The sequence below is a fragment of the Mytilus californianus genome, unplaced genomic scaffold, assembly GCF_021869535.1.
Source record: "Mytilus californianus isolate M0D057914Y unplaced genomic scaffold, xbMytCali1.0.p SCAF_1, whole genome shotgun sequence".
Classification (NCBI taxonomy): domain Eukaryota; kingdom Metazoa; phylum Mollusca; class Bivalvia; order Mytilida; family Mytilidae; genus Mytilus; species Mytilus californianus.
The window spans coordinates 16,546,416-16,561,463 of record NW_026262581.1 but is presented as its reverse complement, the minus strand read 5'-3'; the positions used below and the strand labels follow the sequence as shown (position 1 = coordinate 16,561,463).

General features: G+C 32.1%; 1 protein-coding gene across 1 annotated transcript; it reads right to left on the bottom strand.

Moving 5' to 3' along the window:
• Positions 1 to 203: 203 nt before the first annotated feature.
• LOC127700202 (kelch-like protein 18) lies at positions 204 to 14,243 on the bottom strand. Its single transcript, XM_052203612.1, has 2 exons — positions 14,096 to 14,243; positions 204 to 3,412 (listed from the first exon to the last, which is right to left on the bottom strand). Exons 1-2 carry the CDS (start codon positions 14,222 to 14,224, stop codon positions 1,814 to 1,816), a joined length of 1,728 nt encoding a protein of 575 aa, XP_052059572.1. The 5' UTR covers positions 14,225 to 14,243; the 3' UTR covers positions 204 to 1,813.
• Between the last annotated feature and the right edge of the window lie 805 nt (positions 14,244 to 15,048).

Sequence of the window (15,048 nt, the reverse complement as noted above, 5' to 3'; positions counted from 1 at the left end):
AATATTTAATGCAATGTTGACCTGCCATCTCTGTAAATGCAACAATGTGCCATTTTTGATGGTCCATCACGAAAAAATGTTAAAAGATTAACATTCAGGTCATTCAAGAATGAAATTAAGTTAACAAGTCTTCCAATCATGAATTTCATTATTATATTCAACCTCTAGCTCTGTCCCATGGCCCTTAATAATAAATACCAATATTAAACATATGGTAACTGGTCCCATCTTTTAATCAAACAAATATAGAACATACATGTACATATTACATCAAATTCACCTTGAATTCACAGGTTATAAAGGTATTTCTAAGAATTATGCTACAGTGTTCTCCCCAGGACCATACAACACCATGGTACTGTAGTGCTATATGTATTATCATGATGATGGTTTGGTCTATCTGAATAGATTTTATAACAGAATGTATTGTAAATGTAGTGCTATAATTTCAGGGGAAACTGTGCTATTTGAAAATACTTAGGCAGTCTTCGGGATAAACTTTTGCAACCCCAAGCCAGACACTCTTTTTCTTGGAAAATTTTGTGAAGTTTTTTATTAGCTTGTAGTAGAAAATCTTGCAGGCCTGATAGTAATTTAATAAGCCTGGGCTGCTTGCCCTGTGGTTGAGCGTATAGACTGCTTGGGAGAATACTGAAACAGGTTTTTTTGGGTAATTAAAATTAGTATAATAAAATTCAAAACTAAACACAAAATGTACAATAATTAAGGTCATCCACAGATTGCACTTTTAACATTGACACTTATCATAAAATGGAAATGAATTCTTGATGTTTAAGTCATTTGTAAGGCAAATCGATTGAATTCCAAACTCTGCAGAATTCTAAATCATTCAATTTAAATGAATGCACTTTTACTCACATTATACATATTTATACCATTAATACTACTGTTATTTCAATCACAAAAGGAACTTTTAAGAACAGTTAATTCTATGGATTTATGAAAGTTTATGTTGAATGAACTTTTATAATTTGTATCTGTGAGACATTAATCATTGTTTATTAAATCATTTAATGTCTGGCCATTCTTATTGGTAACTTACTTTTTCTAAATTCTATATGATTCTGAATATATTAAGACTAGAATTTGAGAAATGATCATAATAAATGTACATGTTATATATATATGTATTATCACAATTTTGCTATTTTAACCACAAAAAAAAAATAAATATCACATACAGACCAACCTCTACAGTGAAAAAAAATATTGCAAGAAGTATTCATATTGCAACTATCTGGTGAAAATAATATGAACTTCAAAAACACAAAATTCATACACTAATTACACCTTTTGTGAAGATATGGCAAATGTCCATGTTTTGCTGCTATCAGAAACCATCTAAATCATTAGGATAAAAAATTAAAATACCATCATCCAGAGAGTCTCATAAAATCCTGTCACTGCTCTGTGAGGAGTTACACATATGAAGAGCAGACAGATGAACAAGGCTAGATTCTTTAGGTATTTTGTGTCTTTATTTGCTGTTTCATTGATGAATACCCAACATTTTATATTCATAAAGAAAATTTACTATTTAAATGTACACATAACCTGGTACTAATAACCAAGGGAATGAATATCAAATTAAAGGTACTTAAACATGTTTAAGCTAGAAAATTTTTGTAATTTCAATTTCAATTAAACTTTCCTTCATGCAACTCCTATACTTTTCTTTTGTGTATTTTGATCCAAATTCATTTTTGGGTTTCATATGTAGCATAACATGGGTTTTGCCATATCTAGTTCTTATTTTCGTACATTTCAAGTATTTTCATCTACACTAAACAGATTAAGAATCTAAGTCAATGGGAAGTACTCCTACACCAACTCCACCTTCATGAGCACACATAGGCTGTAATGATTTCCATTCATCCTTGTCGGGCTCATAACATTCCACTGTAGTTAACTGAACAATACCATCATATCCACCAATTGCAAATAGTTTTCCATATGAAGCTACCATAGCAACACGACTTCTTCTTATCTGCAGTGGTTTAACATAAGCCCATTCGTTTTTCTGAGGATCGTAACATTCAACGCTATTTAAAAAGATAGATCCATCATATCCACCAGCCACATACAGTTTCCCATTTAATGTAGCTACACCGAGACGACATCGTTTTGTTAACATGTTAGGTATGTACCTCCAAGTATTGGTGGAAGGATTGTAGCACTCCACTGAATCAAAAATTGATAATCCATCATGACCGCCACATGCAAATATTTCTCCATCAAGACAGGCAACACCTGCAGCACTTCTGTGTTTTAACATACTAGCTACCATGGTCCAACTGTCAGCGTCTGGGTCATATATTTCTACAGTTCTGAGTGATGAAACGCCATCATAGCCACCACAAGCATAAACATGTTTACCTAAGGATGTAGCTCCATGTGCACTTCGTTTACAATGCATTTTGCAAACTGTTTTCCATGTTTTATTGCTTGGTTTATACACTTCTACAGTATTTAATCTATCTTCTCCATCATACCCTCCTATGGCATACAAACAACCAATGTGAACAGACACAGCAACTCTACTTCTGATCGTTGTCATTGGTTCTACAACTGTCCATCTATTGACAATGGGGTCATAACATTCCACCAAGTTCATGGAATATCCAGAAGACGTCAAGCCTCCTACGGCATAGATGATGCCAGGAATGTCTGAACAACATCTTGGTCTTGTTTTAAATGTTTGTAGAAGAGTTCTCCTCTCTGGCATCAAGTGGTAGTCTTTTGCTTCATCTAGGAGGTCTCGACATTGCAATGAGTTTTTAATGAGTTCTTCCGTGGCTACCCTGTCAGACAAGTAATGAGGTGTTAGTAATGGTAGTCTAACTTTAACCATCAGTTCTGGTAATGCCTTACATCTCTCCTCTGTGTTCTGTTTTACCCAGTTTATCACTGCCTCAAAAACTTGTTCTTCAGAATCGATGTTCAACTCATCTCTTGTTATGATCTCCAATACATCAGTAAGACTGAGGTTGAAAAATTCCTCAGATTTCATTATTTCTTTGAAATGTTTCTGAAGGTATTTATTTGTAGCCTCCACTAAACTGGTACACATGTACTGGTCCCCAAATGTTCTTACTCCTAAAACGTTATATGGTTTAAGTCTTTTTTTCAAGAAGTCACAGCAAGCTTCTTTGACAGCCTGCAGATGTAAAAAACTTGCAGCCACTAGTAGTATTTGTACATTATCTACACCAATCTGCACTTTTCCATTGTATGCGAAATTAACAAGGGCTTCCAAAGCATTTGGATCTATTCCTTGCATGGTAATCTCATCTTGTTTAGACTCCACCATATCATGGGTGAACATGGCATTGAAGTATGGTATAGTAGCAGCTAACACTATTCTGTGTGCTGTAAATTTTCTGTCTCCAACCTGTAAATAATCAAACAGAACTGATTATTGTCAACTGAAATTACAAAACCATATTAAAGTGATTAAACAAGAAAGCAATTACTGTGAAAGTACTTTTATTCGTGGGTATCAATTTTCGTGGATTGAGCAAAAATTACATGTTCGTGGGTTCTTAAATTCGTGGAATTTTAGTTTTCTGAAGAAAAAAACAATTGGAATAAGAATTTAAACCCACCAGAAACGAAGATTCTTGAAATTATTCATATGGTGTTCATTTTCACCTACATATGTTGGTCTTTCATTTCTGACAACATTCAATTTTTGATAAAATAATAATTGCTTTCCGAAATAAGTTTATTCATCTCAGAATACAAATTGCCTTGATTGAAGGAAATTGCACAGTAAACATTTTAATTGTTGCGCACGTGTATTGTAATCAGATGTAGTGACACTTATAAACTCGAGATCGAATGATCAAAAGATTAACGATCATCAAAGGTGTTAATTGGATCATAAACATGTCAATTAAAGAAAAAGGTTGCATAAAAATTGCTACAAATGTACCTTGAACTAATACGGATTAAATAATACGTATGAAATAAAAAAGCAAGCCCAATATGATTTTTTTTTTGTCGTGAGAGAATTATGAGGAGAAAAAACTTCATCATCATATATCAGGAAGTCTGACTTTCATCTTTAAAATCTAAATTTTCATGAGAATTCAAAGGTTAAAAGTCGTACAGCTTAGGTTTTTTTGTAAAATAAAAATCCTGTCCGAAGTTGTACATGCTACACAGGTACTACGCCACTGCATATAGTTCATAGTGCGTTTGCTGATATTCAATAGTTTCTCGTATATGCCCGTATCCATGTAGTCAACCTACAGGAGATCTTTCCATGTTTTGATTTGGACAAAAGTTGTTACATTTCGTTGGACACTTAAATTCGTTGATAAAGCCATCCACGAAAACCACGAAAGTTCGTACCCCACGAATAAAAGTACTTTCACAGTAATATCAATAAACAGCAATGTAAAAGAGCATTATAATTTTTTATGAAAACTTAGATGCTTGTACAAAGTAGCATAACTAAATAATCACTTTATCAAAGTTACACTCAGGCTTTCTACAAAATTGTGTAATATATATACAATAAATGCAGGGAACATTTTGTACTATCAAATTTACACCACTGTCCTAGGTTAGGGGGAGGGTTGGGCACTTGCAAACAAGTTGAACCCTGCTACATTCTGTATGTGTCTGTCCCAAGTCAGGAGCTGTAATTCAATGGTTGTCGTTTGTTGCTGTATATATCATATCTGTTTTTCGTTCATTGTTTTGTACATATTTCAGACCATTTTTGTTTCTCGTTTGAATTGTTTTATGTTTGTTATTTGGGGCCTTTTATAGGTGACTATGTGGTATGTTTTTTGCTCATTAATGAAGGCTGTACTGTGACCTATAGTTGTTAAGTTCTATGTCATTTGGTCTCGGGTGGAGTTGTTTCATTGGCAACACCTTCAAAAATTGCTCCTTGGAGAATTGCAAATGAGCAGTGTTTTGAAGATAACAGACAAATGAGATTTTCATTGTCCCCTGAAATTATATATTTATGAATAGTAAAGATAACTATTAAAGACAGACAAATAAACACTCAGTTACAGCAATGTAGTCAAGAAAAGTTAAAGAAAAGAAAATATATTTAACTTTTTTACTTATATAACAAGTGTGGACACAGATCAGTGTGGATAGAATGTTTGGATGTTTGACAGTGTTTTCTGACAAAAAGAGTTCTCTGTTTTTTCCCCATAGGGTTCTATGTTAAACTGTGTTGCACAGTGACAGCTTACCTGTACCAAACAATAAAAATTAGCAGTGTCGTTTATTTAATATTTAGTTTTAATGTTCAATACTGTCATGGAGGAGACTCTAATTGCATGGATAACCAAATGATTCTGATAAAATATGTTCCACAACTTTGATTTTGGATAGCAGAAAAAACTCAAAATTAGGAGAGGAACACATTAGGTGCATTTCTTCATGACGTGATTTTCATATGCGAGATGGTATCTGAGAACCTGCATGCATGTACTATTTGTATGGTTTTATTTATGTTCCTTTGTGGTCGTCATTTCTTACTTAGGTTTGTCCACAAAAACTGTAAATTAGTTAACGATCTTCCCAGTATCATTAGTAAAAGATTTCGTTTAAATGTCGAAATTGTTTCTGAGAAGATATCTAATGGTTTTAAGTAATGACAATATACCAGCAGCAGATATGGCAGATACCAATACAGATGCTCATAACTCCTTCAAAAGTCAACTGATAAAAATTCTTGTGGATATGAACATCTACATAATATGTTCTAATTATCTACAAAGATTCCTGAAATTCTGTTGTATGGTTTCCGAGGAGTTGCAATGAAAAGAACAGGACTGATGGACAAACGGACTGACGGGTCAAAAACATTATACTTATTTTCTTTGTTGTGTGGGGTATAATAACTTGGTAAATCCAATGAATTTGTTTATGATTCTTAATTTCTAGAAATAAATTATGACAAATAGTGTAGACTTGAAGAAATATGAACCATAATTTTTTTAGTATTTGGATGAGAAAGGTGTTGCAAAATTATTCTTGTTACTTATATAAAAACAAGAGTGCACATGCTGAATTGTCTCTCCTGCTTTACTGACCATTGATTTTATGTTGAAAGTCTTAAAAATCAAGGTTTCACTACAAGCATCACATAAACTTTACATTTTTTTAAGATTCATGACAATGAGATTAAGGTCAGATAAATCCTGAGAGACACTCACAGACATGTACACCTTACAATTATTCCATACACCAAATATAATTGACCTATTGCTTATGGTTACTAAAACAGATCAAAAGACAAAAGCTTAACATTGACCAATGAACCATGAAAATGAGGTCAAGGTCAGATGATACCTACCAGACAGACTGTCTGTCTGACATGGACACCTTACAATCGTTCCATACACCAAAGATAGTTGACCTACAGCTTAAAAATTTGAAGAACTGACCAAAACACAAGAGCTTAAGTAATAACATTGACCAATGAACAATGAAAATGAGGTCAAGGTCAGATGATACCTGCAAGACAGACATATACACCTTACAATCATTCCATACACCAAATATAGTTGACCAATTGCTGAAAGTATCTGAAAAACAGACCAAAACACAAAAACTTAACATTAACCAATGAACCATGAAAATGAGGTCAAGGTCAGATAAAACCTGCCAGACTGACATGTACTCCTTACAATCATTCCATACACCACATACAGTTGACCTTCTAGTTATAGTATCTGAGAAATGGACCTAATCATGTAACTTTAACCTTGATCCCTGATCCTATAAATGAGGTTGAGGTCAGGTGAACCCTGTCTGACAGACATGTAGACATTGCAAGGAACCCATATACGAAATATAGTTATCCTATTACTCATAATAAGCGAGAAATTCACATGACAAAAAAATAAAAAAAAATTTCAAGCAGTCGCTCAACCATGAAAATGAGGTCAAGGACAATGGACATATGACAGACGGAAACTTCAGAACATAAGGTATCTGCATACAAGGTATGAAGCATCCAGGTCTTTTACCTTCTGAAATATAAAGCTTTATACAAATAGTTTACGCTGCAACCACTGGATAGTAATACCTATGTCTCGCATACTGCGACATTCATCGCAGGAGAGACAAATAAAATGCTTCGCTGAGCGCAGCCTGATACGACCGCAGAGGTCGAACCCTGAACAGTTGGGGCAAATTTGGATATAATATTCAAGCTTGATACTGTCTGAATTTTGAATGTGATCAAATTTTTGACATAATATATATAGGTTTCTGACACAAAATAAATGTGGTAAAAGATCTTACAAATCTATTGCGCAATACTGTGCAATTGAAGATTACTTCTTGAAACTTTTATAAAATTTGAAATTTGAAAATTTTTGAAAAAAATATGAATTCTTTAAACCCGTGACTTTTGGAATCCCCCCTTGGAGCAATTACCCCAAGACTCGATCCAATTCTTTCCTTTGTAGTATGGAACCTTGTAGTACCATTTCAGAGAGATCCATACACATCTAACACAAGTTATTGTTTGGAAACTAGAATTATGCATGTTTTTGGCCCTTTTTGGTCCCTAATTCCTACATGTTTGAGGCAATTACCCCCAAACTCAATCCCAGCCTTCCCTTTGTGATATGGAACCTTATGGTACAATATCAGAGATATCCATACACTTACACACAAGTTATTGTCCGGAAACTACAAAAATTGTTGTTTTTGGCCCCTTTTAGGCCCTTAATTCCTAAACTGTTTGCCCCATAACCCCTAATATGAATCCCAAACTTCTACTTGTGGTATTAAACATTATTGTACAATTTCAGAGCAATCGAAATACTTATACACAAGTTATTATCCTGAACCTAGAAAAATGTTTGTTTATGGCCCCTTTTGGGCCCCTTATTCCTAAACGGTTGGGACCATCATCCCCAAAATCAATCCCAACTTTCCTTTTGTGGTATTGAACCTTCTTTAAAAATTTCATAGAGATCCATTAACTTAAACTAAAGTTATTGTCTGGAAACCAATGTGTCTTCGGACGATGATGCAATCATACCATTATACCATCCCAAAAATTTTTTTGGGGTCCTATAAAAACTGTTGACACAGATATATGTCTCGCATGTCAGCAGAAAAATTCAGAAAAAAACAATGTGATGGATAGCAATATTGATAATTTATTCAAATTTGCTGGACCATGAACTAGGGGGCAGGGCCTCAAAATGATTGATAAACTGAAATGTGCTGATAGTAATGCAACTTTTGTGTTGCTGATCAGTCTTTGGTTTTCTATGTTGTTTTGTGTACTGTTGTCTGTCTTTTTCTTTTTTTGGCCATGTGTTGTCAGTTTGTTTTCGACTTATGATTTGGATGTCCCTTTGGTATCCTTCGCCTCTCTTTTAAAAGATAATATTATTGATCTATTACAAGTTGTTCCTATCAAACTGACTAAAGCAGAAAACTTAACATCAAAATTGCTAATTAATTCAAAGTCACTGGACAATGACCTAGGGGGCTCAAAATAGTTGTCAAACTGATATAAAATTTTCATGTTTTTGGAAGAAAGGGTCTTAATTTATTTTCATTCTTCAACATGTTCAAGGTATATGTAGGGACTTGAAAAAATTAGAGAAATTCCAACATTTCAATCTAGGTTCATTGCTACTTGTTGGCAAAATATCAATGAAAGAAAATGACAAGTCCCCTAGTAGCAGGCATATAGTTTGACAACAAAAACAAAAAGTAAATAAGATTTTTTTTTATTTTTATCTCATATTATACAAATACACCTTATTGCTATTTATTTCAATCCTGATAAGTTCTGAATTACACAACTGTTTCCATATAATATTTTTAAATGATGGATTAAATGCAGAGACAAAAACAACCTTAAGTGTGTCATTACTGGTTCCTTGCAGGGCTCACACTACTTCAGAATCATAGGGAGAAGTGACTTCTCTTTTTGAAACTGATGGGGAGAAGTGGTGAGACTTAAAAAAACCCAAGGCTTGGGGACATGTCAAAAACCAGTTGAAGCTATCTGCATGAGATGGGGCCATGTTTAAATAATGCATTGTGCATAAAACTTTTCAAAGAGACATGTTTAAAGTTAAAACCATTGTAAACACTTCAAAATAAGTATTTTTATGACTTTAATTTGTCAATATCTATTCATTATCTATCAAAATGTGAACTTTCTAATTATTTCCCTCCCTCAGCTCATTACTGATGATCTTTATTTTTGCAGGGAAGGTGTCTAAGTGACGTTTTTTTCGGGATTGGACAAAAAGGCGATAAGGTGTATGAGAATTGCAAGTTTGGCTTTACTCAGAATAATTTTAAATGTGTGAAATACTGAAATATACGAGTTTGTGAATGAACTGCCAGGTATCGGGTTTGTTCGCTCCCAATACAAGTTCGCACCCCACAAATTCACCCTCTGGATTCGTTTGCACAATATTTTTATTCAAATACTGGTTGAATGATTAGATGTTTTTTAGATGTATTTATCAAAATATTTAATAAAAATTTGGAAATTTTTAAATGAAATATTTTTTTTGTGATTTGATGATTAATGATTAAGTGTTAATTAGGTATGATTATTGTTAATTGGTATTTACAAAGCCAAATTTGGTATTATTCATTTTTCAAAGAGAACTACGAGTTTATGATAAAAACTGTCAGATCTATAAACCCAAACATTGATATTGTCATATCAGAAATTTGTCCAAGACGGAACGTAAATACAGATGTTTATAATACTATCTTACATAGGATTTCAACAGAACTTAACTTTAAAATCATCAAACAAACGGATGCATTTGTTTCCAGAGGCGGCGATCTTGTGTCTACTTACTATCACCGTGATGGCATACACCTTACTAATCAGCGTACAATTCAGCTACTTAGAAACATTAACAGGGTTGTAAACATCTTCATCCGCACAAACAGTTCTCAGTCCAATAATGAAAATAATGAACAGTATGGTAAAAGACAAAGCATTGTAAATACATTCAATGGTATCTGCTTTAATTGTGGCTTTTATGGTCATCATTATAAAGACTGTCACAAATTTTAGGATAAAACTGATGTATTTCAATTTGTAGACAAATTCCCAAATCATAGTAAATCATTACTTCTTCATAACAATTTTGATATACTTCTCTATTTATGTCCAAATTGCAATACATCAAAATGTATATGTACTCAAAACTCTATGTCTGAAGCTGAGATTTTTAAAAACAAAAATTCCAGGGAAAATTGTCATACATCAGAAAACGGTATTTGCACTAATAGCTTTAGCTCAAAACCTAAAAGTGATAGAAACAAACATTATAAAAAAAAACTGTCTTAATCTAAAATGTAAAGGTTTCAATGCTGTATGCCTTAATGTTAGACATATTTAATCTAAATTTGACGAGTTAAAGAATATAATTACTATAAACAACAAATATTTAGATTTATTTGGATTAGTTGAAACATTCTTAAAACCTGATATTAACAATGAACAATGTAAAGTGCCAGGATACAAAATTTTCAGAAAAGATCGCCAGAGTAAGGATGGTGGTGGTCTATTTGTTTATGTCAAAGATTCTATTGCAGTTAAAAATAGATCTGATTTATCAATAAACACATTAGAAACTTTATGGTTAGAGGTAGAATTTCCAAAATCTAAACCTTTCTTCATTTGTACTGTTTACAGACCACCAAATTCCCCTCAGTCCTGGATAGATCTTTTTGAGGAGGAATTTAATGCAGCTCTTTCAGAAAACAAAGAGATCATTTTAATGGGGGACTTTAATATTGACTTGATAAAAATTGAAAATAAAAAATGGATGAATTTCATAAACCATTTTAATCTTCAACAACGAATTTGCACTGCAACCAAATGTGACAAATCAGAAACTCTTATTGATCATATTTACACTACTAATCCTGAAAATATTGCTCATTGTCATGTTCCTTCATATGCTTTAAGTGACCTTTACCCTGTATGCTTAAATAGAAAAATCAATATAAAGGTAAAGAAAGAAAATCATATCGAAATAAAGTATAGGTGTTTCAAAAACTTTAATGAAGATGCCTTTTGTGCAGACTTACATCAAACCCCTTTTCATATTGTTGAAATGGAAGAAGATATTGATATTTCTGTCGACAAATGGTATGAACTTTTTAATCAAGTTATTAACAAGCACGCACCAATGAAAACTAAAAGAGTAAAAACATTTAAACAAGCCGAATGGTTCAATGAAGAAATTAAAAATTCCATTCAATACAGAAATATGTATCATTCAAAAAAAGATTGGGTAAACTTTAAAAAGTGGCGTAATAAAACAACGTCGTTAATATTTAATGCAAAAAAGGAATATTATCAAAACGCTATATCTAGTTCCAAAAATAGTAAACAACTTTGGAATCACATTAAAGAGTTAAATCCAAAAATGGATAATATTTTTCCACCTAAAATGCAGTATGAAAATCAAACTGTTTATAACCCCAAAGATATTGTTAATACACTAAATGTTCATTTTTCTTCCATAGCTGAAAAACTTATTGGAAATAATACTTCAGATATGGATTTTTCTAAGCTACAAACTTTTACTAGTACAAAATTAAAGGAAACTGAATTTTTTAAATTAATATCATTTCTGTTGGAGAGGTGTGTTCACAACTAAAACACATTAATATTAATAAATCTGCAGGTTTAGATGGAATTGGTCCAAAACTTTTAAAGCTAAGTGCAGAGATAATATCGCCATCACTAACTTTTCTAATAAACAAAAGTATAACGTCGAATCGTTTTCCGCAAAAATTAAAACTTGCAAGAGTAACTGCTATACATAAAGGAGGACCAACAGATATTCCCTCCAATTATCGTCCAATTTCTATTTTAAATACCATATCTAAAATTTTTGAGAGACATGTATGTACACAGTTATATGCATTCTTAAATAATAAAAAAATGTTACATATCGCTCAGTCAGGTTTCAGACAAGGTCATTCATGTCAAACAGCGCTGACTAAACTAATTGATGAATGGTTAAAATATTTAGACAATGGAGAAATAGTTGGTACTGTGTTTTTAGATTTCAGTAAGGCTTTTGACCTTATTCATTGTTATTAACCATGCCATACTTTTAGAAAAGTTAAAATTTTATCATGTCGGAGAACATATGATAGATTGGATAAAATCATATTTGTCTGAGAGACAACAAGAAGTTCAATACGCTAACATTAAATCTGATAAATCGTTTGTAAAAAATGGAGTGCCTCAAGGCTCTATTTTAGGTCCTCTCTTATTTTTAATTTACATAAATGATTTACCACTTCATGTTAAACAATCCGACATGGATTTATATGCTGATGATTCAACATTGCATTTTCATAATAAAAACATTGAAATAATAAACATCATATTGCAAAATGATTTAAATGCTATACAATCTTGGTGTAACAATAACAGTATGAAAATTAATGCACAAAAAACAAAGTGTATGAAATTGGGTTCAAAACAAAAACTTACACAACTATCAGAATTATGTATTACCGTCAATGAAACATGTATTGAAAATGTCCATTCTTTCAAATTACTTGGAATTGACATTGATGAAAATTTAAGCTGGGAGGATCATGTTGATCGTATATATGCAAGATTATCTCATCTAAAATATCACTTTTGTTTAAAATTAAAGTATATTTGCCTATACACACAAGACAACTATTTTATAATGCATATATTCTACCATATATAGACTATTGTAGTTCAGTTTGGGGAAATTTATTACAAAAAGATTCAGATAGAATCATAAAACTTCAAAAAAGAGTAGCAAGAATTATACTTGAATGCGATATTTCTGTTCCATCTAATTTTATGTTTTCATCTTTAAAATGGCTATCTTTTACCAAAAGAATTAAATACCAACAATCAATTCTAATGTATAAAATTGTAAATGGACTAACACCTGATTACTTAACAATGCTAAATATTAATGATGTGCAACACCACAACTTACGATCTGTCTCTAATAATGATCTATTTGTTCCAAGACCAAATACAAATTTTTATAAAAAAATCTTTTCATTATTCTGCAACAAAGGTATGGAATAATTTACCACTCAAAATAAAAAATTGTGGAAATGTGGAATTATTTAAGAAACATTGTTATAATCATTTTCTTGAAAATTCTATGCAAGTCGAATAATTTGTTTTCTTTCTTTTATTGTAAGAATAAGAAAATTTAATCAAACTTTACCAATTATTGCCATTTATTGCCATTTGTATGTTTGAATGATTGAATTGTGTATATACTAGTAATATATATTGTATTTTAATGTATGAATGTATGAACATGATGAATGTTTACTGTATACATGTATTTTGTTTGAGGGCCTCAATGAAAATTAGACTACTTCTAATTGAGTTACCCTCTTTAAATAAAGAATTTATTATTATTATTATTATTGTTCTGTGTTTGAAAATCATGATTGTTGTTATAAGTAGCTTTGATGTAAATACAACATGTAGCTTGGTATGAATAAAATCAAAGAAGATTTGGTATCTTCTGGCCTTCTTTTTAATACAAGTCTTAGATGAATGAACTTCGCCTTATTCTTCATGACAATCTTTTATTCATGATTCATTTCTTCAAAATAATTAATAAAACACTAAAGGAAACAATAAGTTATAAGAATATTACTTTATTTTGAGGAAACAATACAAAAAACTTATTTATAGCAATACATTTTCTTGAACACGATTAAAAATGTATTCACACAAAACCTATAAAAAGGGTACAAACGGACACAGGGTGTAAATGTGAAGGGTGCAAACCTGAAAAGGGGTGAACATGAATGGGAGGCAACGTGAAAGGGGGCGAACGTGAATGGTAGCGAACGTGATTTATGGCGAACGGACCCAGATTCCTGCCACATTTGATCTGGGGTCGTTTGGGTTAAACGAATCATATGACATTTAGAAAAGATGATTGATTTGAGGCGTCAATTTTTTACTGGAAAAGCACCATGTAATGTATAGGGGGAGTTTAGGCATTGATATCTTTGCCAACATTCCGCTCAGCACAATGTTAGTAGTATGTTTAACCTTTAATGTGACATCACACAATTTCCCCTGTCTTCTGATGTCTTCGAACACAGGAAATGCTGTCTTTGGTAGATCTTCTTTCACGAAAACAGATACATCGTCAGCCATATTTGTTTTGCAAAGAGACATATTCAGGAAAGGAAAAGAAACAGCTTGTTTGTTTACGATAATCACAGATTATATCTGGTGAGATTGATTCTAACAATGTGAAATATAGCTTAAAACCTATATTAATGTTTAAAAAAAGCATAACACAACGAACTCAAAACCTGAGATGTTTTAGTAATCTTAGAAGAAACACATTATCAGAGATATATAATACGATGTCTCTGCCGACATTATTTAGCCAAAATGCATGCCAAAAATGTATCTTTCTATTACAATAGTCTGCAAAAATGATTGTCTTCTTTGTACTGTATATGTTGTGATTTTTTCATAACGTCAGTGTAGAGAAATCAGACGCAAGACAAGAATATTTTACGTAATTATAGAATTTTGAACAATAACTAATATAGGGGACGACCATTTGATATTCTTGGGGCAGGTGGATTTTTTTCTGGATTGATAATTTATTTTCATCTGTTGCCTACGCTAATTTATTTTCAGTTTTGTAAACATTTGATACTGTGTTTAGTGTTGCGTAATATTCATTTTCATCCTGTTTTGTGCAAAGTTATTCATTTTCAACTTATCAGGCTAGTTATTAATTTCATAATCCTTCTGTCCCCTCCCTCCCAGAAAATAAAATGATCACTTAATTTACTACTGTAATCCTACTTATGAAGTTTATGTATGTAAACTAAAACTGTAACAAAATACTTTTAATTTCCGGAAACAGTTGATTTATTTGAATCTCAGGTATTAAATGTGACCCTCAACAGTAAACCATTTGCAATGGGTTTTTTTACCGATTCTGGTTTCTTAGGTTAGGGTCATGTCGGACACTAGGACCT